This window comes from Chlamydotis macqueenii, chromosome Z (genome assembly GCF_036417535.1).
Source record: "Chlamydotis macqueenii isolate bChlMac1 chromosome Z, bChlMac1.mat, whole genome shotgun sequence".
NCBI classification, from domain to species: Eukaryota; Metazoa; Chordata; class Aves; order Otidiformes; family Otididae; genus Chlamydotis; species Chlamydotis macqueenii.
Window position 1 is genome coordinate 73,132,426 of NC_141593.1, and position 27,915 is coordinate 73,160,340.

The 27,915-nt window shown below is 40.3% G+C and overlaps 2 protein-coding genes across 2 annotated transcripts; both read right to left on the bottom strand.

Moving 5' to 3' along the window:
- Nucleotides 1-165: 165 nt before the first annotated feature.
- GTF2H2 (general transcription factor IIH subunit 2) lies at nucleotides 166-13,969 on the bottom strand. Its single transcript, XM_086770521.1, has 15 exons — nucleotides 13,695-13,969; nucleotides 13,529-13,606; nucleotides 12,784-12,820; nucleotides 12,061-12,147; nucleotides 11,189-11,239; nucleotides 10,672-10,726; nucleotides 9,753-9,858; nucleotides 8,683-8,773; nucleotides 8,435-8,522; nucleotides 7,784-7,891; nucleotides 6,519-6,582; nucleotides 5,548-5,651; nucleotides 2,396-2,498; nucleotides 2,062-2,101; nucleotides 166-1,633 (listed from the first exon to the last, which is right to left on the bottom strand). Exons 1-15 carry the CDS (start codon nucleotides 13,748-13,750, stop codon nucleotides 1,514-1,516), a joined length of 1,188 nt encoding a protein of 395 aa, XP_086626647.1. The 5' UTR covers nucleotides 13,751-13,969; the 3' UTR covers nucleotides 166-1,513.
- A 1,939-nt stretch (nucleotides 13,970-15,908) lies between these two features.
- MARVELD2 (MARVEL domain containing 2) lies at nucleotides 15,909-27,145 on the bottom strand. Its single transcript, XM_010116638.2, has 6 exons — nucleotides 25,745-27,145; nucleotides 24,117-24,149; nucleotides 22,838-22,974; nucleotides 21,830-22,001; nucleotides 21,547-21,597; nucleotides 15,909-20,634 (listed from the first exon to the last, which is right to left on the bottom strand). Exons 1-6 carry the CDS (start codon nucleotides 26,846-26,848, stop codon nucleotides 20,518-20,520), a joined length of 1,614 nt encoding a protein of 537 aa, XP_010114940.2. The 5' UTR covers nucleotides 26,849-27,145; the 3' UTR covers nucleotides 15,909-20,517.
- Nucleotides 27,146-27,915: the final 770 nt, after the last annotated feature.

Genomic DNA, 27,915 nt, shown 5'->3' on the forward strand with positions numbered 1-27,915 from the left:
GCTCTGAGCAACCTGATCTAGTGGGGGATGTCCCTGCTTCTTGCAGGGGGGTTGGACTAGATGACCGTTGAAGGTCCCTTCCAACTCTAACTATTCTATGATTCTATGAAAAGTGCAAGACAAATTATTACTCAGATCACAAGCGGATAATGGACTATACAGCCAGAACTTCTACACAGCTTTTATTCCAAGTATGTTATTTTGGTATCTAGCAAGAGAAAAAGCTAGGTTAGAAAAGATTTAAAATGTTTTGACAAAACATTTTTTTCCATTAGGAAATGCTGATTGTGAAGATGAAAATATTACCAGAAAGTGTCCTGTCATGAAGCTGTCACCACTATCAGAATATCTAAGAGCCAGAATGTTAAAGTATTCCTTTCGTTTGGAATGGCCTACTAGACCACCCCAAAACTCAGGAACATGTCCTTTTTTCTGCTAGTTTTTAGGACACCCTTACAGTAACAGCCACTGCAATCACCTGATAGCTCAAAGGGTTTATACGGATTGTTTGACTTGGCACAAAATGAAACACAGATGCTGAAACAGTAATTTTCCTGCCAAAACAGTAGAATTACAGCCTTCTAGCCAGCCTGCAGTCATAGATAGTAGAAAAGGCACAGAAGGAGCTATGTTAACAACAGAAAATTTCTGTATTTAAAGGAATTTAAATGAAGACTCCCTGTGAAAACTGAAGAACAGGATGTATTGTTTATATATGGTGAGTATGAAAGTCAGGGAACTAACTTAAGATAAGTTAACCCTAACTTAAGGGTTTTGCTTTTTTGTTTGCACTTTTAAGATTCAGTGGCTACATTTGATTATCGCTGTTCCTAATCTGACAACAAAGCTCACAATTTTAAAAATTAAGCCAGATACACCAGTGACTGAGTTACCACACAACTACAGACACAAAAGTGATAGAATTCAGTTACTTTTGACGTTGTACCATTAAAACGTGTTTTCAGCACATTTTTAACAGTTGTATTTGAAAGTGAATAGCTACAATAACCAAAATTAATATTTGAAATGTCCCCCAACTAATTGGGCAAAACATCCTTGTTAAATTCTTACAAAAAATACTTTGATATATAGAACTACACCATTCAGCAAAACCAAGAGCTTATAACAAATTGATATATAAAATATATTACCAGGGCTTATTTTTTGAACAAATCATGAAACAAAGATGAATTGCTGCATTATCATACAAACCAGTTTTATCACTTGCACATTTACAAATATACATGTTACCCACAATAACACTGAGAAAAAGCCAGAGCTTTTCAGTCGAGAACAAGGAAAATAAATCAGGCACAGAAAAATCAGGAATATATTAACAGTAACAAAATCATTAATACATTAGGTAAAAATTAAAAGTTTGCTCCCAAGCCAGTGTTCATCCTTATGTCATCATCTCGGTCCTTCTTGTTTTGAGGTGCCTCTGTGAAAGCTACAGCTGAATAAACAAAATAGATTTATGCAAGAATGACATAGATTCAATTTGTAAAAAGAATCATACAGATAGCGGAGCAGGGTGCTCGTGAATACAGCCAGGACAGCAGTGCAGAGAATCATGAATAAACATATCGCATTCCACGCAAAAGGCATTCTGACACACTTTACATATGTAAACCTGTGTGGAAAAGATAGAAAAAGACATCAGACAAATTAGAAAAAAATTATCACCATCACAGTACTACAGCAGGGCAACAGTTGTGTCATCAAGACTGTAAATAGACTAAATATATTGCTTACATCACAGAAACCCAACTGAATTAAAATTTCTAACAGCAAGTATGTCCAAAGGGCATCCTTGAGTCACAGTAAGTACTTCCAAATGGCTAAGAGGGGAAGCTTACTTAGGCAACTCTCTAGCGAGTCCCTTACCAAGCTTGTATAGCCTTTGCAGTCTAAAAGGCATGACTCCATAACAGAGAACTCTAGTTAACCATGAGATAAACTTCCACAAATATTTTCTGGTCTTTATAAGATTATACTAAAGGATCATCTCTACTTCTGACACTCCTCAATGCAAATTCCAATGCAGTTCAACATACTTACATTTTGATCCTTCATTTCTCCCTGGCAGCCTTGACAACACCTAAAAGCAAAATTGTGTATTTTAACTGAAAAAGATGTCAGGATGGTGTAAAATGGTGTTTAAAAAACATCTCACGCATAGTAACAATTTACAGCAATTTTTTCAGCTATTCAGCTGAAAACACAGGATAACTGTTAATGGGAACTACAAATATTTCCTATTGCCAGAGGTGCCCCAAAACACCCAAACATGTCTCCAGCAGCAAAGCAGCTCCTGTGAGCTATTCTTACTTTCATGATAAAAAAATTACAGGGTCCACAAGTATACTTATTATCACAAACATGACTTGCATACCGTTCCCCCTGATATTCTTCCAAAGGAACTTCCTGAAAGGCATCCAATGGAAACAAGTGATGGTAAGATCGAGCCAGGTGAGGTGCAGACACTAATGTAAGACCTGCAAAAAAAGAGACACAAAAATTATTACAAGAGAGGACTTACTGAAAAGCTTTTCTGTATTAAACAAAGCAAAAATGAAAATATTTTTTAATCACTCAGTTGTTCACAGCTTTTAAGAAATAAAAACCGTAACATTATTTGTTAGCTTTCATAATACAAACCTATAATCCTTTCAAGAATTAAATACAAAGAATAAGTAAATTACCCAAATTTCTAATGAAATTTTAACTTGTCTTTAGAAGTACATTTACAATGTACAGTTTTTAATCCTCATGTGTCTTGGTTTTATTTAGTGAGGGGGGGCTACAGTTACAGCTCCTGTAAGAACCTTCTAGAAGTTTCCCCTTTGTCCAGTGGACTCGGCTGGGCCTAGGGCGGACCCGCTGCAGGCCAGGGCCCGGCCAATTGGTAGCAGAATGTTCCATGATAACGCCTGTGCAATAAGGTATTTAACAAGGGGGAAAAAGGAAAAAAAAAAAAAAAAAAGGAAGTGAAGATGTGAAGCAGCTGAGTTGGGGCAGAGAGCGGGAGGTGCGAGCCTTGCGGGCCTTGCAGCCCTCACCCTCTGGTCTCCCGCCGGGCGGCCGCCTGGGCCCAACTGGGCCCGGCCCGGCTGCAAGAAGTGGAGAGGAGCTGTGAAGGGAACCGGAGAGGCGTCTGCCTGAGCCCATTGTGAAGGATTTCTTGTGAGAGGAGCGGCTGCAGGCGCCAAGGTGAGTGAGGGAGGAGGGGGAGCAGCAATGGTGCTGCGGGCAGAGATTCCCCTGCAGCCCGTGGTGCAGCCCCTGGTGAGGCCGGCTGTGCCCCTGCAGCCCAGGAGGCCCCCGCAGGAGCAGAGATCCCCCTGCAGCCCGCGGAGGACCCCACGCTGGGGCAGGTGGATGCCAGAAGGCGGCTGTGGCCCGTGGAGGGCCTGTGCTGGGGCAGCTGTTCTGTAGAGACTGCACCTTGTACAGAAGTGACCCACGCTGGAGCAGTTTATGAAGGACTGCAGCCCATGGGAGGGACCCCACGGTGGAGCAGGGGAGGAATGTGAGGAGTTCTTTCCCCAGAGGAGCAGCGTAAAGTGACACGTGATGAACTGACCCCCATTCCCTCGTCCCCCCTGTGCAGGGGCGGGTGGGGGGAAGGAGGTCAAGATGATGTTAAGCCTGGGAGACGGAAGGGTGGAGGGGAAGTTACTTTGTTTTCTTTCTCATGGTTTTAATAATAAACAAATAGTTTTCCCCAGGTTGAGTCTGTTTTGCCCCTAATGGTAACTTTAAGAATTTCTCCCTGTCCTTATCTCAAACCTTGAGCCTTTTTCTTGTATCATCTCCCCCTTGCATTCCCTCAGAGGGTCGTGGGAGGGAGAGAAAGACTGCGTAGTTTGGTCCCAAGCAGGGCTAAACTATGACATCATGCCATAAACAAAATGCAACCATAGAAGAGTCTTCTAATTAAATATAAATGCACACCTCCTCTTTGGCAATGATGGTTCTGCTGTTTCACATCACAGGTTAAAATGGTGCCCAGCCAGAAAGCTCTACTGTAGCCTACTATAATACTGCTGAAGCCACACCATAGCCCCGTTTAAGCCAACACAGGTCTGCTGGTTTTGGCGGGGATAGAGTTACTAACTTGTAGGAGGCTACGTTTTGGATCTGTGCTGGAAACATGTTGATAACACAGGGATGTTTTAGTTACTGCTGAGCCATGCTTACACAGAGTCAAGGCCTTTTCTGCCTCACAGCACCCCTCCAGTGAGTGGACTGGGGGTGCACAAGATGCTAGGGGGGGAAAGAGCTGGGACAGCTGACCCCAACTGACCAAAGGGACATTCCATACCATATGATGTTGTGCTCTGCAATAAAAACTGAGGGAAGAAGGTGGACAGGGGAGGATATTCCGCGTTATGGCATCTGTCTTCTCAAGCATCTGTTACACATGATGGAGACCTGTTTTCCTGGAGATAGCTGCTGACAAGTAGCGAATGAATTCCATACTTTGCTTGGCTTGTGTGCATGGCTTTTCTGTTACCTATTAAACTGTCTTTATCTCAGCCCATGAGTTTTCTCACTTTTATCCTTCTGATTCTCTCCCCTATCCCACCAGGGGGCAGTGAGTGAGCGGCTGTGTGGTGCTTAGTTACCAGCTGAGGTTAAACGATGACAACAGGCTAGTGTTAGCTGGGGCGTAGTCTGGCACAAACTTCTTCATCGCTCACTCACAAGGAGCATAAAACTTCCAAGCTCTTCTTCTGCTGACTGCTACAGCTGTGGAGAAGCTGTTGCCCATATAAAGGATTTCTCAAGTTACACTGTTACCTTGCTGAAATGAAATTCATGCTGATATGAAAACCTTGGCATGAAACTAGGATAAGGTGACCTGAAACTAGAATTATTTCATCCTGTTGACAAATACATGCATCTTGATAATATCGAGCATGTTTTAGTCATATGCCTGTAGAAGATAACAGAAAGACAGCTGTCACTCACACAATATTAATACTGTAAGAAATGCCAATCCTCCCTCCTGCCCTCATTAAGCAGGATGGAGGCACCACTGGTTGCACAGTCTATTAACATTTCCAAGACTGAAGGGCTTCCATTTACAACGCTATAGCCTTTCACGTGTCACTGTGAAGCCTGCCCTTGGGTTCAACTTTTAAACCTTTCACCCACATACTCCCAGAGGTGAGGGGATACTTCTGTCCTTTTACTCCAAAGCACTCTTTATCTTCATGGTCTTGCATTGAGAAGTCTGAAACATTGGTGTGTCTGTTAAATTAGGATTCTTGAGAAAATCGTTATCATTTCATACGTGAATGTCCATTCTTCCCCTGCTTTGCTTTGGGGCTTTTAGTATATAACGTCATACTAGGGAATATGATTCACCTTTACTGTTACAGGTATAGTCCTGAAAGTCCATTATACGAAGCTGATATCCGAGGACACAGGAATGCAGGCTTCTTAAAGATGAGCTGGCTTTTACTTTCTTAGTTTAATTTTTCTACCCTTTAACTCTCTTACCACTAACACACCTGCTCACCTTTTCTTGCTACTCACCACAGATTTTGCATTCTACAGGAAGTTCACAGTATTTGGCTCTGCACTGGGGACAGAAATATCCCCCCAGTGTAAGACCCGGCTCACTGTTGTTTTCCAATTGCCTAGAGCAGAGAGAGACAATTTAATACCTAAGAAATAACACCATAATACTACATAACTACAAATACTACATATTTCTCACAGCAAACAGTTTTAAAAGTTTCAGTAGCTTCCATGCAATGGTTCCACATGTATGGAAGTGTCAGAAAGCAATTGATAGGGTGAGAGATCAGTAACCACATTTTACCACAGAAACAGAACCAACCAAGTTTTCCACATAAAGAAACCAAACACATCTTTAAAAAAATAAAGTTATGAAAGATAACAGCATTAGTGTTTCTACTTACACACATACAAATATTCTGTATTGACTTTAAGACGCACATTAGTACTTAATTCTTTCAAACAGCAGACACTGTTTCCTTCTGAAAATTCAAACTCTCCTATCATCCCTGGAAATGGATTCCTTTCAGCAGAAGAGCACCGGCACGCTAATCAAACGAGGCCTCTATTTTAAACTTCCCTTTAAAGTCATATTAGTAAATATATTAAAAATACCCTTCATCCTCATAATTATCTTCATAATCGTAAAAATACTTGAATCAAGAAATGCAAGTAAAATTAGTAGTAATTACTTTAATACCTTCTAGCACACTTGTGTTCTAATCACTGCACAACACAATTAAAAGCCATTTACCTCAAAAAAATTTTAAACGTAAATTTTAAAAAGCATATTTAACAGAGGTAACTATGGCCACATACTCGATGTGCAAATGGAAATAAAATTTGTACTGAGAAGTCACAAGACATTACTTACTATTTTTTTCATGTTACTTTGCAATATTTTCAAGGAAAAGCAGATTTTCTAAATACAACTATCCATCATTGAATTCTAATCAGTTCACCGAATTCTAATAAGCTCTACTTACGCCATGCTAAAGGATGGCTTCGCATCTTGATCAGATAGAGAAGCGATTGTATGCTGAGGAAAACCTAAAGAGAAAAACATCTCATATTACCAATTTTAAACATGTAAGTAATCGTTCAGTTTCTTACTTCAACGAAGAATTTCAAAGATTATTCTAAACATTATGGGCTCTCTCTTTTTTATTATTATAGGAGAACTAATACACTCTTACTAGGTATCAAATTCTTCATAAAGGTCTCTACCTACATCCACCAACAAATTCCTCATTGTAGTTCTCCCAACTGAAAAAAATTCTTTTCGTAGACTTCATATTAACTGAAGCTCATTGGAATTCCATTTCTGAAGAACAGCTAAAAACAAAATTATGTGCAATGGCAGGAAAGCAGAAAGAGCACTACATGAATCTTCACTTGAACAATGGTTTCTAATTAAGGGGAAAGTATTTTTATATGCAGACACCAAGTGTATATTCACCTTCCAAGTGCAGTATATGACAGATAAGACTATATCACTTTATGGAGGCTGTAACAGATACCATTCTTTCTACCACTTATTTTTTTACAGCTCATGTCAGAAGACCAGTTAATTTTTCTGACTGCTGCTCAGGCTTTAACTATAACAAGTAAATCTCTTCAGTATTCAAATCTACACATAAAATACATACATTCTTATTGTGAAAACAGGTGGATGAAAGTGAAAAATCAATGCTGTAATTTGCGGCATTTGAGTTCTTATTCTGGTTTAACTCCAGGCTTAAATTTATTGAGAAATACATCAGGAGAAGAAAAGGTACCTAATTCATTTGTTGAAAGAACACCACAACAGTGCTCCTAACAAACATGTACTACATGGACAAACAGATGGCTTTTACAGGCAATTAAGCTTACAACAGTTGCCTCCTGCGGGGAAAAAAAAAACAGAGGGAGAAACAAAATAGTTTTTCAACCTTCATTTCTAAGTATTACATTTACACCAATTATTGTACAAGCAATATAATTCCAATTTATTGTTTCCAACTGCAGTTGAATAATTTGTCTTATTTGTTGTAATTCTTAACTTTATTTAAAAATTGACTACTTTGCAGGAAAAACATCAAGAAAACTGATATCTACTCAGCAAAATGAAAGTTAAAATAAAAAAAAAACAATTGTGCAATGTCTTTACTAAGCCATACTGTTTGTATGGCTTTAACACAGAAAATGAAAAGAAAGAAAAACACAATATTCATAAGTCTTGTGCTAGAACTTTAACAAAACCATATCCTACCCATTCGAATAAGGGAGCACTCAGAACTTGAACTGGCAGGTGGAGGACTAACATGATGCATCAGCAGTTCCTTATAATGACTTTCATCTAAAATAACATGGTATGTTCCTGTCATGAAGAAAGAAATCCCTTACTTTGAGATAATGAGCAGATAAGAAATACAAACATTCCCCAAATGACAGAAAACAAAGTAAAAAAATAATTTAGCCAACCCTGTTCCAAAAAACCAGTCCTGTTAATGCTACTGAAAGTGACAAGTTTTAAAATCAGTGACACCAGAATGTCTAATTAGATATGAAGGCCCATAGCTTTTTCTCCAACATTACACTGTAGGAATGATACTCTAAGAGTTACCACTGCAGTAACTTATATTAGTATGGTGAAGTTTCACATCACATAGCTTTATATGTGGAACACTAGGTTTTAAAACATATGTATTTCTTCTCTCTGGAGATGCAGCTACCAACTGATAATAATTTCAGTAAATACTATGTATTCCTTAGATTTGGGAAACCCTTAAATTTTCTGCCAGCACAACACAATATTAATCCTCAAATATAAAAATGCATTAATAAATTCATGACAAATTAGTTACTTAATTTTGATTTTAAACTTGTACTAGTAGTATAATACGGAATTTCAGATACATACCACCAGTTTCTCGGGCAAGTACTGTACAAACTCGAACTTCAGCACTTAGGCCGATGACAGACACTCTGATCTTAACTGCCTTTAAACACTTCAAATGGAAAAAGAAAGCATACTCAAATTCATATGCAGAATGAAACAGTAAAAAGGTTCAAAGTTTTAAATGAAAATTATTTGGGGATGACACTGCAACTGTCTTTTTAGTCTATCTAATAGCTTAGATGTTCAATGTAGGGGTCCAACTTCAGTACCTTAATTAGATCATAGATGTTGGCTGGATCACATGTCGTCAGACTGCTGAAGACTACCAAAACCTCTCTGCTTGTATGTCCTGGCATGTGCCTAAACAAAGTATATAGTTAATTTACTTCTGTACTCTAAGCCAGAGATGACGTGATATGAAGTTCCCTAAAAATTATAAAAGACTGTGGTAAAATCCTTCACTGAGCACCAGAAGCCAAACCAAAAGCCAAACCTTTCCAGTGTCTAAAATACGGTATTTGATTGCGCAGTTGTTACTTGATTGTTTGCTCTAATGCTTAAGTTATCCCTGTTCCTTATCCATACTCTCACAGGTAAAATTCACCTTCAAACTAGCAACACTGCAGTAAGTCTTCCTGACTCTTAAAATAAAAATCTCTTATCGTTTATAGGTGTAAATCCATTATTTTTAACTACTTCTAGTTTTTAATGGGAAACTCCTCCAACCAGCCATTCAAATAATTTTTTATGACATTGACTATCAGCTTTTTTTTTCTGTCAATGTTTCTAGCTATAATTACTTGTTAAGTCTTCCAGAAATGTTTATCCCATCTCAACATCTCACATAACAAAAAAAGTTTTTAAAATCTATCCTATCTGAAAATTTACCCTTCCAGAGTATGCCAAAACTCCCACCAGATTATTATAATTCAGTGCCATTTCTTCTCCTGTTCTCTTATCATTATTAACCCCTAACTCTGCCCTCTCTCATACCTTAGCCCTCTAGTAACAAATAATTGCAGGGTCTTTCATCACCATACTCATATGCAACACAAAATCATTAATACATTTAAAAATATTGTTGCTTTTTATAAGCAGCACACCTCTAAATAGAAGCATTTTGTGTTAGAAAACTAAATTCTACACTATTAGCGTGTTTAACTTCTTGACAGTTTGTATTGTAAGAGGAGATAAAGCTGCCTTTTAAAGACTAGGGTCAGCACAATGCAAGATGCTACTTGTAAAAAACTCTGCCTCTGCTCCTCCAAATGTCCACAATCATCATTATATTGATTATGGAAGACAATGAAAACAAAAAAACCTCAATGTATATACTAACTTTAAAGTCTGCATGGCCAAATTTAGGGAATTATACAGAGATGGCTCTCCACTGCAGTTCATATCCACTGCTTTCTTCAGAGCAGTTATGTGCTTTTTTGAGTTACCTGTAAGTGAAAAAAACAATCCACCTGAAATAATAAGTTAAAAGAATCGAAGTATTTAAACAATATATTTAATGAAGAGTACTCATACAACAACAGTTTTCAAACTGTAACTTGTAACTCTATGTTTCTCCTTAAAAACTGAACTCTTGATCAGAATGTAGAAAACAATGTAACAATGTATTAACAGGAAAACGTTTACTCTACAGGCACAAATTTTCAGAAACTTTAAGAAGTCAAGAAGAATAAATCACTATTGCGTATCATTAAGCACTTAATATGAGTGTGAAGTGTCTCACAAAGTGTTTCAACAGAAACAGAGTTGAGTTTCCTCTGGTATCCTCAAAGTACTGTTCAAGGATTGATTGATCCTCAAATTCCTCAGTAAAGTTCCTCCAGTTTTACAGCTGAATAAAGAGAAAAAGTTAAGACTTCATCTCTGAAGCCACATGGATTGCTAGAGGCAGAAGGCAGGAACCAAAGAAACCTTGCTTCTCAACATCTGGTCAGATCTCACAGGACACACAAATGTCAAAATACAAAATTAACAAACAGAGTGAGAAATTAACTATAGGGGAAACAAAACATTTTTTATTTGCAATATGGATAAAGCTTGATCACAAACAAGCACATGATGACAATTCTAGATCAAAAGAGATCAAAATAAAGGCTCTGTTTTCAGATAACTTGCAATAATTCACATCTAAATTAAAAATATTATGTTAACACTACTTCACTTTCAGCAGGTAGATTATGTCAATGTAAGAGATTAAAACAGATCTCCAATTAAAAAAACCAAAGAAATTACCTCCCTACCTGAGAGTTCTGTCATTTTTTCAGCTCTTTTACTCTTGGTTACAATTAACCCAATCTGGAAAAGGAGAAAAAAAAAAAATTAAAAGGCAAAACTGTTAGCAAGTTTAAAAATAAGTTGATTTACATTTTTGCTGTAATTTGCCTAATACTTCTTTACAGATCAGAATTACTTAAGTATACAAGCACAACACTACGCATCAGTTGACATCCATTCTTGAGTCTCCTGTACTTTTAAAACAAGGTACAAAAATAAATAGCCTAAAATTCTAAACACCTAGAAAAAAAAAAAATATATATATATATAAGCAAGTCTTCTGTGTTAGAATTTATGTTTAAGATAAAGGGAATAGACGGGTTCTTATTTTCATTAGTTCAGGCAGAAACAAGAAGTTCATCAGACTGATGAAGAAGGGATGGGAAGGAAGACATCAATTGAAAACAGTTTACTAGAGTGTTAAAACTAAAACTAACTTTATAATAGTTCTCAGTTACTTGTTTTTTGCATGGTTATACATACCTGACTAATAGGATTTTGGTCAAAGTACTCTTCAACAAAATATTCCAATAACTATAAAGAAAAGTTAAGACTGTCAAAAACTAAATACAGTTCTATTCCACATATAAGTAGATGGTACTTGCATATCTTGCAGTGTCATTTAAAGAAAAAAAAAGTTGGAGGGAAAAAAAGGGGGAAATGAGCCCTTCCCTTCCTTTCTTTCACCGTAGCCCTTTTGTCCTGCTCCATCCTCCCACGTTCCCACTGCAGTGTAAGTTTCAGAAACTAGCCACACCTCGTTTTATTCACTTCATCTGTTAAAAGTTCTAAATTACTGTTGGTTCAAATGGAAGTTTAAGATACACCAAAAAGCACTGATCTGTACAAAATCATCAATACCCAGCATTTCAATGCTTAGTGTTAACAGAGAAGATCATATAGTGAAAGGCGTACAGTTCCAGTCCTCCAGTCTGAAGCAGAAATACAATTCAGCTCCTGTCTAGCACCCATTCAAACCAGAATTCATCAAAACACAACTGTAAGGAAAAAAAAAAAAAGTCTAGACATATAACGAAAGCATGTTTGTTCTTCTTCCATCCCTTATCACAGGAAACACTTCAGCTCAATTTCCACACACTTCTCATGTGTCTTTCCACACTATGTCCTTAAAAAGTGTTTTTACTATACAGAAGTACTTATGCAAGGCAAACTAATGTCACAGAGATTTTATTATTAAAAAAACAGGACAATTACAAACTAGCAACAGAAACAAGGACAAAAAAACCCCCAGGGATTAGAGATGATGCTATGTAAGTAATCTAGTCGCAGAAGATTGCCATTCTTTTACAGAGAAACTGTGGATTAATATGATAAAACTTTCAGTACAGAAATACCTTCAAAGTGCAAGTAAGTCTGTTCGGTTTTAAATCTTGGTCCTCCATAGTTCTTGATCCATCAACAACCACGTAAAGATGACGCATCTGCATTATCACCATAAGTGATAGTTACTCACAAAACAGATATTGAAATCAACTGTTCATTATTCTCTTTAGTTAAAGAAGCAACTACTTTGTTCCTAAAACAGGGAAAATTCAGTATATTGAGTTATGCAATCAACAGCAACTGAAAAAGCAATCCATTTTTTCCACTTTTCCTTCAAAATGAAGAAAAAGACTATCTTGACAAATGCACACTGTTCTTTTCCTCTCACAATAAGCTACAAAACATGCATAATTTGCACCTTCGCTTCTTCCTCTGAAGACCTCAGCATTGTATAAAGTAATGTGGTTACTTACAACTCATTCAAATTATGCCCATTTTTCACATGAAGAAAAAAGGACAGTGCAAGTGTGTGTGACCTGACTGCTGTTGCAAAAGGCACCCTGACACAGCAAACATGCCAAATCTCCACCTCTTAATGAAAACTTACGCTTCATGTCCCACACTACCAATGAACAAAGAATATTTTCTCAAAACAAAACAAAAGGTTTGGTGTAAAACGCAAGCTTTGGTCTCAAGCATATTAATTCAGCAAAAGTGTATTTCAGATTTGGCATATCACCTCTACCAGAGTAGTTCTGGTCTCAGGACAGACAAGAGTTAAGACATTAACATACCATTCCAAGTCGAACTTGTCCATGATGTTCATAAAGTCTAATAAAACAAGAAATGATTTAAGTGAGATAAATGAATTAATGGTTGCTAAAACAGAAGTCCAGAACAAATCCACTACTGGACTTCTGGCAAATATGAAGCAATAACAAACCACAGATACTTATTTCACTGAAAAGCCACAATTCAATTACAAACAGATTTCATGCCTCTCAGAAAACAAACAACCTATTTCTTACTAGCAGGTTTAAAGGAAGTCGAAAATTTTATCTAAATTTGAATATTTTAACATAATCTGAAACAAAACAAATCTAGATTTTATCAAGCAATTTTTTTTCTGTCCATTTGAAACAGAAATCTGGTGCCATGATACCAAAACCCAGCTTTAAGCACGGTCTGTACATTAAAAAGCATGCTGAAGGACTTTCTCTAATTGCAATTGCAGTGCTTTGCACCGTGTTTCACCAGGTCGAACCCTCATCTCTTTAGCTAGCATATGTCTGGGGTACCTAGCCTGTATACAGTCAGGCGTAAGATTAAAGAGAAAAAAAAATAATTTTACTATTTTTTTTTTTCTGGTACACTTAATAAGCAGCTGGCAAGAAGCACGCACCTGGGGCTCTGGAGGGGTTAGGACACAAAAATAGTTCGCAGCGTGCTGACATGCTTACTCTACCGGGAGGCCCCAGTTTCAGAACGAGCGAGTCCTCACCACCGACGAAGCTAGTATTATCTGGCAACACAGAATACCTTTTCCTCTTGGCCTTGAAAAGAATGTCCTCGATGGTGGCTTTCAGCGATCCGGATTCGTCTTCTTTCAGAATTTCCCTAGGCAAAACAGATGGTCATTGAGCAGAAGGGAGGTTTTTCTCGTAGTTCGGCAGGCAGACGGTGCGAAGGGGAAAGGAGAGCCTACCATGTTCTCTCGTAGCCTCCTTCCCAGCGCTTGGTCCGCTCGGGTTCCTCATCCATCTCCGCGGCGGCCGCGCTCCCGACTGCACCCAAAGCCGCCGGCGCTGGCTGGCGAGGGGCAGCTCCCGCCTGAAGGGAAGCCCCGTTACCGTGCGGCACGGCGGCTGAAGGGGCTGTCAGGAGGCACCGGCCTCAAGCGGGCCGCCGGCGACCGGGATGGCTGAGGGCAACCAGACCCACGCTCCGCCGGCGCTCGGGGTCAGGCCCAGCCGTCCCGGAAACGCCGGCGCCCGCCCTCTTCCGCCTCGGTGCGCCGCCAAAAGCCCTCCGGCTGCCGGCCCGAGCCGCGGAGCGATCGTTCCGGGGTGGAAAGGTGGCACTGGACAGCAGCACGGGGTCTGGCGTCCCCTCGCAGGAGGCAGCGCGGCGGGGCGCGGTGGCTGTCGCCGCTAATGCCGGGTTTAACTTGTCCCGAGCGTCAAAATGCTCTGAGGCCGCACCCGCCCCGTCCCGTCTCACCGCGCGGCGGGACGGGGACCGTCGTGGGGGGGGAAGCTGTCCGGCCGCAGGGCCGCCCGTGGCGCGTTGCGCCAACTCTGTTCTGAAACACAGAACTTGGCATCCCTTCACTGCTGCAAAGCTCAGGATGTATTTTCTGTGGTTTTAGTGTGCTCACGGGAGCAAAACGAGTAGTGGAGTAATACAAGTTTTTGCAAATGCGCAGAATAATCTCATGGCATTCAGAATGGCCCCTTTGTGGCCGGGTTCTTGTTTTGCTGCAGCAGCTTTCTTAGGCATTTATTTTAATAAACGGTCACTGCAAAGCTGAGAACAGCTCACTGGCAATTGCTTTTAAAAAGTGGCTCGGGATGCCTCCTATTCCACTGAGTGAGTGTGCTAATTGTTCTGACCAAAGGAAATGTAGTTCTTTGCTAAATTTTGTGTACATTCCATTTTTCAGATATCTTTAACTTCACTGTTTGTGTCATTTGCAACTACGCAATTTATTTTTAAAGGTGGCCAGAAAGGTAGAAGGACTCCAGTTCATATACCACACTCTTACCATTACAGATTACAGCAGAGAAATTTTGAAATACTGATTAGTAGAGTGGTACCTGGTCAAGATACTGGGCTGGGCGAGTTTGAAACATACATGTTAATGCAACTTTGAAAAAGTTTACTTTTGGTCTATAAAATACCACAACTCTAGACTAGAAGATGTTGTAATGTAGGGACTGCTTAGAGATGAAAACTTCCTGAAGCTACTGCTTTTCCTTTTGACTTGCTTTTCAAAAATGAGCAACAAGATATTTTGTTTGCACACACAAAACTGACTAGATGCTAAAAGAAAGCATCAGGAAGAACACCAGTCACAGTTTTAAGAAGAAATACTGGGGTTTTGGCTGGTGCATAGGTCCAGGAGGGGCTTTTATTGTTCTCTCCAAAGAAGAAATCTGAAGCACTTGTGATTATCTTCATACATAGGCAAAAAACAGGTTGTACTTCTCACACTGAAAATGCACTGTTCTATTTGTAGATGTTAACGAATCACCTTTCACAACTACTGTAGTAAAGACTATAAACCACATTTAACTGTGACAGTAGTTTTCTTCTACTACCCCTACTTTGCTATGCCCAGAAACTGACAAACAAGCTCACAACATGATCCCTGCATTCAGGAGTTTACAACAGCGACTAGTTCACATTGTTAAACCTCGAGGATGATTTGTTTAAATACAAGAAAGCCATTTTCAGTCGTATGGATTAATGTCAGAGTGCTTGAGAAGATGAGGTGGTGACAAAGGGTTGCCAATAGGATGGATTGGCCGTTGTGGGAATAGGGCAGCAGGGAAAAAACACAAATACAAGAGTACAAGGGAATAGAGACACGTTTGTTAGCAGAACAAACTTATTAATAGAAAAACAGGATCAGAACTATGAGACATTCAAAACTACTAAGATCTGAAATCTGCTGTGAAAAAATAATTATTTACATAAAATTTACCCATGGCTAGACAAAATGTTTGTGTATGTCCAGAACAGAATACTACATGCAGTGCTAGAAAATGAAAATTAGTGCAACTACTAACTTATAGGTAGAGAGGAAGAAACCCAATGACATCTACAAACTGCACAAAATTTAGGAATAGTAGGGAACAGGCAATCTTTCAGGATGAAAGAATACATCATAGCCATTTTACATGTTCTGGTAATTCCACAAGGTCTTTATTTATATTTAAGCAGGATTACAGTGCAGGTTCTAGAACTGTACTAATGTCTCAAATTATTTATTTTGTTAACAGTGAAAATTACATGTAGTTTTAAAAGCTTGCAAATGTTTGTTTTCCCACAACACAAGCAAAAAGAAAATGCAGTTACACAAAAGTTTACTCCTTCATGTGCCGAAAGAGTTTGAGATCGCTTCAGGTTAACATCAAAATACAAGAAGAGCTAACAAATTAGTTTGAGGTATTTTTATGTTACGTCATCATGTTTTCCTTCTACCTAAAATAATTCCAAGCAGCACTTAACATCTGATGTCACCAAGAGTTCCCATTTCATAAGCATCACAGGATTAGCTCAATAAAGCTAGAGATAGTTTTAGCCAATTTCTCTGCAGAGCAAAGATAACTTTACTGGATACAGTGGAAGTACGTCAAGACTGGGTTTGACCTCTTGAATTACAGGAAAGCTGCCGAGCATCCGTTTCTAAGGGGTGTCACTCTGCATCCAAGTAAGACAATAAATGAGGAAGAAAACATTTAAACAGTAGTAACATTTCCTTAAATAGGAGTGGGGAAAAACTTACCACTTCTGTATCCTTTAGCTTGTTGCATTTATCAGGGGCAATTTATAAAACAGAAGAAACAGAGGAGAAAGTAATTAGCTTTCAATTAAACCATACCTGGGAAAAATACAAGATATTTTAAAGGAAAGCAATAAAAACTACTGAAGGTGGAAAAAAGGGAATTCTTCTGTTTAAGAAGTCAAAATTTGCTTCTAGGAACTGAAATAAATTTGTCGTTTGACCTACCCCCATTACGTCACATAGTGTCCTTTCTTGAGGAGGAAAAAGTTCAATTTATAAAACGTCAAAATGGAAAAATGCAAGCTGACAATTTTAGTGGAAGAAAGAAATGAGACTTCTTGCAGAACGGGGATATTTTTTATTGCCAACGCCAAGAATTTCAATGCTGGACAGGAATGCAGGATTTATGATAATTTTGTAGATTATGATTGCCCAAATGCTTCATACACCACCATAATTTTGAGATTAATAAACAAAACAGTGATAGCTGCTCCTACAATTTCAAATCCATTAGGTTTTTCATTGCCAGGAGTATTTTTGGTTGATACACTGTAATGAAAGCTAGTTCACCCTACCCTGTAATGCAATGGTCACAGTCATTAGGTGCTGCTTTATCTGCTCTGTAAAAATGTACAGATTAGTAAAGGGTATGCAGGTGTTGCCACAGTTATCTTGATCAAGGCTATCCAGCTGATTATCAAGACAAAAAACAGAAAAGCCCTTTTACTTTGTTATTCAAGTCGAATTTGAAAATGATTCTATTCCGGGAAACCGTAACTCTTGGACATTTCCCTTTGTTGATCTGCAGAGACAGGCAGGCACTTTCTAAGAGGATAAAAGTTCTTGTACATGCACTTGGTGTCTGAGGACGGACAGACACCTGCCTGCCCACTGTGCGCCCATTGATGTAGGGCAATATTACTTGGAAAGATTCAAATAAATGTTAAGTGCCTTCTGCAAAAGCCCAGACACACCAGTAAGTCCACACAGCAGACTGTTTACATGTGCAATAACGCGGATCCACAGAGTTGAGACTACAGAGACTGTACAGAGAGACTGAGGTGATAATAATCTAATAACTTGTTTTGTCTGGAGTTTACCATCTATTCTTTAAGGATATGAAAAGACTACTTTCCCTGATAATCCCGATTGTGACAAATTCTCACTCAATTTCCTCCTAATTTCTGTCCTGCATTTGACTGGCTTCAACTCCCAGCCATCCATTCTTATTTCATCAATCTCTCTCAGAGAGATAAAAATGTTTCTTAGACTAATTTTTTTTTCTTTGGCATGTTCAGAGTACTGCTGACAAGACCCTTCTCAGTCCACCACTGATAGGTTAAAGCAAAAGCAGCTCACCAGCTGTATGCACTGGAAGTGTCTGCTTAGCAGTGTTGAGGTCCGTGACAGATCCAGGACTGCGCAAGTCATTTACCGTAACGGTCCCAACGTGTTGCCCTCCTGGGCTTCCTGAGCTGTGAAGGCAAATGCATTCTCCTGGGGCTCCATGATCAGCATACCCCACTGCCATGCACTGCACTAATCCTGTTTGAAATCCAAACGGCTGGCAGAAGGGAGAATTCTTACACATCTTCTCTCCCCAGCCTTTGGAAAATCCACTCCTGTGGCACCTTGCTGGGAAACCGGAGTGTTCCACACACAGCTGTCTCTGCTTGGTTCATTTCCTCATTCCAGCCACAGGCATGGTGTCTCCTTTTCCCAGCCCACTTGTGGGAAGCTTTGCAGGAAAGGAGAAGCAGGACGGTGCTGCAGAGGCTATGTGGGCATTGAGGGGCCAGGAGCCAGTTTCTCAGAGACTGAAACTCAGACCACTGTCAAACAGAGCCCAGAGCTGGATCTCAGTGTCCTACGGGAGAAGGCCTATTAAGGGTGCAGACTGTGAATCTTCCAAAGAAAACATCAGAATCAGCTTCTTTTAAACACTTCATAAAAAGTAGTTTATTTTTAAACGTGGATTAATCCTTCTTCTCCTGGTACTGACACAATGCCCAGAACTCCTACTGAGAAAAGATGAGAAACCCGAGTGTACAGTGAGGGGTCACTTAAATTACAGGGATTTGGACAAGGACCTCTCTTACACAGAAAAGTTTAACAAGTATACAGCATACAGCCCAATAGGTATAAAACACTTGGCCCAGCTCCTTTATAAGGTAGAGATGTTTCCTCTTCTTTGAGAAGAACAAAAACTCGAACCAGAGAGAGAGGCACTTGAAAAGAGGGAGAACAAGGGATAGCACCAGCTGTCATCTGATTTCCGACTGATGAAAATATTGAGACACCTCCCAGGTAGATAAGCCTGAAGGCTTTCCAATTAAGAGGTACCAAGTTTTCCAATTCTCTCAGTGTTCGCATGGTATCTTGTGTTATCTACTTCATCCACTAAAAGTCTTGGAATTAAGTGGCTGATAAAATTGGAATGTCAACTTTAGAAATACGAAAGTGGGTTTGTAGCCCTCAGGAGTCCAGTGTGAATGATAAGGACTCAAAAGTTAGAAGGGATATAGCTGCCAGAGCGAGGTGTATTAATGTATTTCCAGTACTGGAGAACAGAGGTGGTACCATCACTGTTCTGAACTGGAAATAGCACTCCTGATGTCTTGCCTTAGAATTAAGGCAAAGGATGAAAACTTTATTTTAAAGAAAAAATGATCGCTAACAAAAATTTGAAATTACGTTAATCAGAGCACCTTTTTTCCTAACAAAATGCCTTTATAAGCAATACAATAACATGGCTACAGTGGTGGGTTTTTTTTCCAAATGACAATATATTTCAGAGCAGACAAATTGCAGTTGTAAAAAACTGTACAAAGAAACTATCAATACTTCCAACAATTTTACTAAGTAAAAAAAGTAAACTAAGATGTGAAAAAGGATACAGAGAGAAAATTTACCGGCTTATGAAAACATTTGCATATACAAGCATATATCCCCAAGATAAAACACAAATGTATATTGCATTTATGCAGGTATGCTCTGGAAAGCACGTCTATTAAAACATTTTACCTGGCATTATAAAGGATACTAGTAATTTATACTTTGGATGAGAATTAATTTTGCTGTACTTACTCTTTGAATACCAAGTTCAGAAACAGCTGCTGCTTAGACAAAAAGTCCTCTTACTTGCTGATGAAGAATAAAGTGTTTTACCTTTAAACGCAGGGATTCCTATTAAGATGACCCAGAAAAGGTATGCAGAGCATATTGGCCTATAGCAACACTAATGGCATACTAACATGAGTCTCATCCTGTACCTCTATTCGTTTAGGCCCATGAACACATTTGTTGCATCACCTCTAAAGAGGGGAATAAAAAAACCAAACAAACAAACCGAAAACCGAACAACAAAATCCCAACGCAACCCGTGCCTCCTCCTACCCCCCACCCCCCCTCCACTATCTATTTTTGCTTAAATAGGAAGTCATTTTGCATCTCTTTTTTTTTTGGTGAAATTCCAGATAATTTCTGACATACAGCAGAACATTTGGAAATACAAGATAAAAGTCTTATTAAACTAATTTTTGACTTGCCAAAATTATTCAGCATGATTAAGCACTCCACTAAACCCCAGCGAGAAAGAACAGCTCAACTCCTTCTGATATCACTAACATATCCCCTGTAAGTAAAATCTGAAACTGTTAAAGGCATTTCTCTGCAAACTTTTGACATGGTATTTAGAACTGCTTTCTCCCAGGAGCTTTGCAAGTTTGCAGATACATTATTTTCAAATAAAATACGCATATTTAAGAGGCCAGGCTGTGTACTGTCTAACAAAAGCAGAATGTCAGCACAGGTTTTCTAGACTTACCTGATAACTTCATTACATTGATTTAAAACTGGATCTGCATACAAAACCTACCAGTAATGTACAACATCTAAATAAGTGACACAGTGATTAAGTAATCCCCGTAGGCGTATTGTTTCAAGAGTAAATAAATACTTCAAAATATGCATATCGATTTAAAAAATAGAAAATAGTATCCACAAAGTGAAGGTACAGCTAAGTTTCTACTTTCCAATTCATAACTTTATCGTAGTCCTGAATTCGTTGTTTTATGTGAGAAAGCTTATTCTTAAGGTATTCGCAACGCTCCTTTTTCTCCAGAAATGCAGGATCCTGCCAAAAATACAAAAAAACTTTACATGAATATATTACACTTTCAGACTCTTCCAAGAATAGTCTATTATGTTCTTGATTAAGGACAGTATATAAATATTATCCAAAAATCACACTCTTCTTCTCTTGCCACAATTTCTTATCTCCTGCTTCCCCATCCTTCCTGAAAGGCTGGAGGAGGTTCTGCTTTTATACACTGCAGTTACTTTGTAAACAGAGCAGTTTTTAAACAGAAATTTGCAAATATAAATGACACCCTACTACATAATTTAGACTTTACAGGCGTGTTGTGGTATGTCTAATAAATCCTTCCCCTCAAAAAAGCAATGAAGTTTAACTAACATGGATGCAAAATTTGAATTTTATTTAAAAAAGTAGTTCTAATGTATTATGTTTTTAATGAAACATAGGTACACATTTACTGCCCAGATTTAAAAATGACAAAGTGAAACCCCTTGGATTGCACTGAAAATTACTTTTTGAGACTCTAAGTTCTGTGCCACAAAAAAACCCCAAAACTTCTTCTCAAGGGTAACACTATGTTTTCTGTTGTTAACTTGTTTGTTGGCTGTGCCAGTTTATAAATGAACTAGAATGCAGAATATAACCAGTCTTTTGAAGGCAGAATGCTAAGAAATGAGACATACTCTCAGAAGATGAAAATGCTTAACTGTTGGGTTTTTTTTTCCCCGCATCTGGCTATGGGATCATTATTCTCAAAACAGGTTGTTGACATGAGTGGAGCGGGTTGTGTCCTAACTTTGCGAGTTTTAAAAGACAAAATATACAAAGTCCTGCAGCAGCTAGGGATACCCTGACCTAGCGAATTGTACCTACTGTCAGACGTGTTGGCCATTTACGCTCTTTGCTATTCATTAGTTTCACTAGCAATGTAAAGCTGAACACACTCACATTTTTCTTCTTCTTGTATTCTTGCAGAACTTTTGATATCCTCTCCTGTTCCTAATGAGAGAGACCATACATTTTTAAATACTTTGAGTGTGCTACATATCTTCATGTAAATTCTACAAAACACTCGTCAGAAGTAGAATTCTCATTTGATCAATCCATGAAAGTTGTAACTTTCCCACCAAGTTACTGTCAGCATTACAAGACATTGTGCCCTAGCTAAAAACAGTCAGAAACTGCCTAATACCACACCTGTTCTCCATGAGCCCATTTCACAGTTACTTACATATATGCTTTCAGGATGGTGAGGAAGCTGTCTCATCAATGCATCCAGCTCATCAAACTTTTTCAATACAGCATGAACTTCCACAGACAGTTCTTTATACTCAGCAAACTGATCATTGAATACTGCTTTGTAGCGGTCTCGCATTTCATTTGTTTGTATTGCTGGGTATTTCCTTAGGAAAAAAAAAAAAAAAAAAAATTCAAGGACTAGTTTTAGAGATAGGACTTCAAAAAAACACATGGACCTTTCACCTTGAGAGTGTATTTCTGTATTGTTTACTAATCTCATAACCTGCTGAAAGTTGCATGTATGTAAAGAATTGAAATCACAGAATCAGAGGATCACAGAATGGCTGAGGTTGGAAGGGATCTCTGGAGGTCACCTGCTCAAGCAGGACCACCTAGAGCTGACTGCCCAGGACCACATCCAGATGGCTTTTGAATATCTCCAAGGATGGAGACTCCATAATCTCTCTGGGCAATCTGTGCTAACCCTCACAGTGAAAAAGATTTTCCTAATATTCAGCTGGAACCTCCTGTGTCTCAGTTTGCACCCTAGTCTATGGCAAATAGTATAAAAAATAGTTTATGACCTCATACTTCACTACGGAAAGACCTACCTTTTAAAAGGGAGCATGTTATAGATTTAGCACTTAGAAAGTACAAGAGTAGCCAAATTTCAGGGCCTCAAAAGACAAGTAATTTCCCATATAGTGGTCTTCTGTTCCTTTTGGCACTTATTGTACTTACTAAATTATAACATTCTGCTTTAACATTTGAAGTTTGTGTGGCTTTTCTTAAAATTTAAGATTATTTATGTCACTGGTTCTATGCCATTGATACCAGCCCCCATCTTCTCTATTTTTAACATTAACTTAATAAAGAATTATGAGTTCCCATAGCACATGCATTGCAGAGAAACCATGAGTGTATATATGAGAAACGCTGAGTGAAAAATATAACACAAATATTCTCCATTAAGTTTGTTCATCAAAGTCAAGTCACTTACGCCAAGTAGTCTGGCATCACTATAGGTTTAGGAATGTGGCCTGCAGGTATATGACCATTAAGTAGTTCTGGTTTTCTTTCCACTGATTTAAGCTGCCTGTAAGTGACCTCTTCTCTTGGCCTGTCATGACTTTCATACTGTTTTAAAAGAAGGAAAAAAAAAAAAAAAAAAAAAAAAAAAGAGACGAGTTCTTAATAAAGTCAGTTTTACTTCAAATGCAATAGACATAAACCACAAAATACGCACCTCAATTGAAGGCAGAGGTACAAGTATTGAGCAGCAGTAGAAGCAAATCAAAGATATTTCTTACAACCCTTACTGTAATTAGAAAATCAGTTAAAAGTTTCAGTAATATTTCTCACACAGTACCCATCTTTAGTTTGTCTTAACAGTGGTACCAGTGACAGGTAAATACTTCTTGGGGCTTGGAAAGATTCGTCTTGTATGTCTTAAAAAATAACTTTAGGAAGTTTCCTTGGATATCCATTTAATCCGTGAATGAACAGGAATCACTCAGTTCTCTGGAGTTCTCTTTCCCCTTGTTTCCTATTGCACAATTTATCCCTTGATCCAGAAATAAAAGCACATGGAGTCTTGCTAGAATACAGAAAAAAGGATCCTGATCCTGTGCTAAAGCAACAGAGAAAACAGTGGTAGGAAATTCACAGTATCTAACAGGAGACATTTAAGACTGTAAATGCACTATAAATTCTCTGGGAATCATCAATAGCTGCTGTTAAGATCCTAAACAATCTTTGCAGTGTATGCAACTGTATCTTTGTGTGGCAGATGCACTAAAATTGCTGATACTTCAAAACCAGCAAGGAGGTCTTTGGAGCAGTCTCAGAAACACAGGAACAAGCCCAACTCACGGAGCACTGTGCACTTTGCTTCCACTGGCTCTCCTCCAAATTAAGCAGACAGCCAGGAGGAAAGAGAGTCTCTAAAATCTACAATGCATCAGACGACCTGCTGTTATAGCCATGTCTGCCAAACTCTGTGATAAATGCTACAGAACTTGTCACTTCACAAAAGAGGGTAGAGCACTTACAGAGGCACTTATCAGATTTTATAATCTAGTTTAACTAGTAGTAACTTCTTTACAAGCTTCTTCCGAATCTTCTAGGTAGGAGAATGTTGTCCAGACTACCTTAAATAATTAAACCTAATCTCTTCCAAGACAAATAAGTAAATAGATAGGTCAATCAAAACGGTCACGAGAAAAAGAACAGCCATTTGGAAATACCAGTAAAGAGAAACATAAATTCATATTTCCTACCTTGTTTTCTGGAAAAGAGGACTGTGTTTTCATCTGTCGAAAAATGGAAAGAACCGCAAGTTTTATTTTCAGCAAAGATAGTATGCAAAAGCACAGACTCTTAAAATCTAAACTTTCTAAAAAAACATGCTGTACAGAGAATTAAGTTTATATTTAGGTATGAAGAAATTTAAGAAAAGGAGTATTTTCAGATCAATTGCTTTAAAGACTGTTTAAGAACAGTGGAATGGTAACAACCACCCAAAAGCCAGAGTGACAACAGGATCTCCCACAGCACAGCTGTAAGGAACAGCTTGCAGGCAATACTCCATCCACTTCCCAGTCTCCTTTATTAGCTCACATTCCAGCCCGTATTAACTCACTGACACTCCGCAGCCTAGTTCATTGCCTAGAAAACACAACAGTGCACTAACAGGCAGCTCAACCAGCAGCTATTTTGCACAGCGCTGTCTGGAGCTAACCAATATTAAAGAAGCATTCCCTTGAGAAATATTAAGTAACTGGAATAAAAGAACATGGATAGTTAACAGGGAAGAGTGACTGAACACCTTCTGTATAATTCCAGCAACCACCTCATTCTTGCAGGACATATTAAAAGTTGGTTAAAAAAACTTTTATCAAAGATCTGCAATGTACTTTTCAAAAGGGGAGTCCCAGTTTTATGTAAGATCGTGGAATGGAAACCAGCGTTAAAATGAAAATGCTGCCAATGAGACTACAGTCACGAAGCAGTGGAAATGCAACTTCAAACTGTCTCCTTCTAAAAATCACTTAAATGCTGACCCTTCCTTAGTTTAGGCTTATGTAGGTCTCACATATGTTAAAAAAACTTAACATAGCATAAAAATTAATTTTTAAATGTTTTTTTTTTTTTTTCTGTGGTGTTTTCACATGGAAGAGGCTTTACACAAATGACTTTGAATTCTCTAGCTGATAGCGGTAAGTCTCTCCTATGACAGTTTATCATTAACCAGGCGAGTTTTGAATGCCTCTCGTAAGGGCAAGGTCAGCAGCTATGCAAAATACTTGATGTGAAAAAGATGAAGTTGATTAAAATCTCACCAACTCTGTTATTGCTATTATTTTCTGATACCTATTGGAAGCAAAACTGAAAAGACATAAAGAAGTAGCTTGGAGTTTTGCTTGCAAAGTAAAAATAAGTATTTCATGGTTCTTATGGTCATTCACACTAACACTTAATGTGCTCAAAGTGCAGGTTTCAAATAAATGCTAGGTGGCTTTAAGCCTAACCCTACCGAACAGCCAAACAAGCATACTGTTCATTTCTTCCTTTGTTTGGAAAATACACACCAGGAAGTACTTCATCAGCTGACGCAGGAAGAGAGCTGACTATTACAAAGACAACAGAGCCAGCTCCTTACTGAAGTGAATTAAAAAAAAAAAAAAAAAAAAAAAAGTCAAAGAATTTGGATCAGACATCTTAAAAAACCCTTTCATTTGGCAATCTTAAATATTGTTAAGAGCAGTGAAAGTTCACTCTCAAAGGCTATATGGACCTGCTGCTGAGAAGACACCAGATATGACTCCACCTGTGGCACGGAAAGATCTTACAACTGCTCCCCATCACACTGTACCCAGCAGATACCAAATGACAGCTAATGACTTACCTCCCGCTCCATTAATTCCCTGTGCCGCCTCGCTCCTTCATGCCTCCACAACTTTAGAGAAACCACCGCGCTAATTAGGTAGACGATCACTGTGACAAACAAGAAGATGATTGCTGCTGTCTGACCTCCCTCTACCCGGCAAAAAGATGCATTTATCGGTGTCTTAAACAACTGGTAATAGCAGAGCCCGCCTCGGTTGGTATCGTTGACATACACGATGGCAGCCGACATGTACAGAAGGAACAAGGCCACGTTGATCCCGAACTCAGTCAGGGGCCACCAGTTGGAATCGAGGAGGATAGTCCGGTAGTACATTGACATGCCCAGCACCAGCAGCACTATCGTGACTATCCACGCCATTCCCGCCACCACCAGGATGAAAGGCGTTTTGGGCCCGCTGTAGGAGTAGCCTCCGTAGGCACTGCCGGCCCCGTAGCCGTAGGGCTGCGAGTACCCGAACATGTTGTACCACTCGTTATCCTTGTGCACGTAGGCCGTCACGCAGGCGAAGACGGCGGCGCCCAGCAGCAGCTCAGCCACGCAGAGGATCCTGAGCAGGCCAGCCCAGGACTTCATGTAGGCGTACCGCTGGTTGTAGGCCTCGGCCTGCTCGCCGTACGTCGGGCGGCTGGCACCGCCGCGCTCCAGCGACTCGAAGGGGTCACCAGGCAGCATGGCTTCGGCCTCCTTCCGCGAGTTGTAGCTCCCGCCCGATCCTCCGTAGGGATCCTTGTACGAGCCGGGCACCGGCTGCGGAGGGGTCGGGGAGGGCGGCGGCGAGCATTCGACCCCGTCGGAGATGTACCTGATGTCGGAGGCCGCGCTGGAGCCGTGGTCGCGCCTCCCCTTGAAGAAGTTCTTCCACGAGTCCGGGATGAACCGCCGGACCGGCTTCAGCTCGGCCGGCCCCCTCGGGCCGGGGCTGCCCTCCCCGGGGTAGGCGTCGGGGCCGAAGGGAGGCTGCAGGGGGAGCGGGGGCGGCGGCGGCAAGGGGGAGACGGCTCCCGGCTCCTCGTCCCGAGGGAGCGGGGAGCCGGGGCTGCCCCCGCGGGGCAGCAGGGACCTGCCGAGCCGCCCGCCCTCCGAGCCGGCGCTTCTCGACATGGCTAGCGCTCGGCCCGGCCTCAGGCGCTCCCCGGCCCCGCTGGGCCGCCCCTCGTTCGCCCGACGAGAGGAAGCCGCCGTGCAGTCCGAAGGGCGGCCGGAGGAAAAGGCACGGTCCCGCCAGAATGTGCGTGGCCGGGGCGGGGGAGGGCCCGACCCGGCAGCACCCGACGCTTCCCCCGCTCCCTGCCCTGGGCACCGGTATCTGCACCTGCGCCGCCCCGCCCAGGCGGCCTCACCTGCGGCGGCCGCGCTGCCTGCGCCCCGGGAGGGGGGAGCTTCCGGCCGGGCCGGCCCCGCCGGGACGGGCCGGGCTGGGCCGGGCCGGGCCGGTAGGGAGCGGCCGCTTTCCCGCCCGCTGCAGGTCGGCGGGGCCCGCCGGGTCACTGCGTGTGGTAACCGGGGAGAGGGGCTGGCCTGGCGCCGCCCCGGAGCTCTACGGCGCTGAGCGGGCTGTGGGGGGCGGTGGAGCCCCCTTCCCTCGGGGCGGCCAGCCGAGACGGGGGTCGTACGTGCCCCCAGTTTTGAGGAGAAAAACCGCGCGCTGCGCCGTGGGCTTCTACAGAAGGCACAGGGCTCGAGGACTTCTGCTTGATGGTCAGATTTTCCCTCAGTAAACTATGGAAATATTTTCAAAAAAGGAGTCCATAATAATCTGTCATACGACATGTATATGTGTAAAATATTTTAAATATTTAATTTTTTTTTTATATATTTCGTCTGTCACAGGGGACAAAACAGCATTAATGTGGTAGGAGTTTTATTTACAGTGTCAGTATGGGATATCAGATTTTTTGCATCTACACTTCAGTCTCTTCTTTCAGGAGGTTCAAACTTCCAAACAGCATTTTTTTTTTGAAGGTACAAATTTTAACAAAACCTTCAAATGCTGACAGCTTATCAAATGTGAGCAGTGGAAACATGCTTTACAAATGCAAAATAAATAAAATCATGTTAAAAGTAGAGTGACGCTACCTGTCTACAATCTCCTTCTGTGTTGGCTTCAGCTGGCAATTTTATTCTCACTTAAATCTTTCTTTTTGCAAAGCCAAAGATTTTATCCAGAT

What these genes read in the sequence shown, in the direction of transcription:
- GTF2H2 (XM_086770521.1), bottom strand. Translation starts at nt 13,750, where the DNA reads ATGGATGAGGAACCCGAGCGGACCAAGCGCTGGGAAGGAGGCTACGAG. An exon ending in TGTAGAATGCAAAATCTGTG is followed by an intron (nt 2,499 to 5,547) that starts GTGAGTAGCAAG and finishes CTTTTTTTGCAG; the next exon opens with GTCTTACATTAGTGTCTGCA. An exon ending in GAAGAATATCAGGGGGAACG is followed by an intron (nt 2,102 to 2,395) that starts GTATGCAAGTCA and finishes TTTTGCTTTTAG; the next exon opens with GTGTTGTCAAGGCTGCCAGG.
- MARVELD2 (XM_010116638.2), bottom strand. Translation starts at nt 26,848, where the DNA reads ATGTCGAGAAGCGCCGGCTCGGAGGGCGGGCGGCTCGGCAGGTCCCTG. An exon ending in GGGAATTAATGGAGCGGGAG is followed by an intron (nt 24,150 to 25,744) that starts GTAAGTCATTAG and finishes ATTTTTCGACAG; the next exon opens with ATGAAAACACAGTCCTCTTT. An exon ending in AATACAAGAAGAAGAAAAAT is followed by an intron (nt 20,635 to 21,546) that starts GTGAGTGTGTTC and finishes TATTTTTGGCAG; the next exon opens with GATCCTGCATTTCTGGAGAA.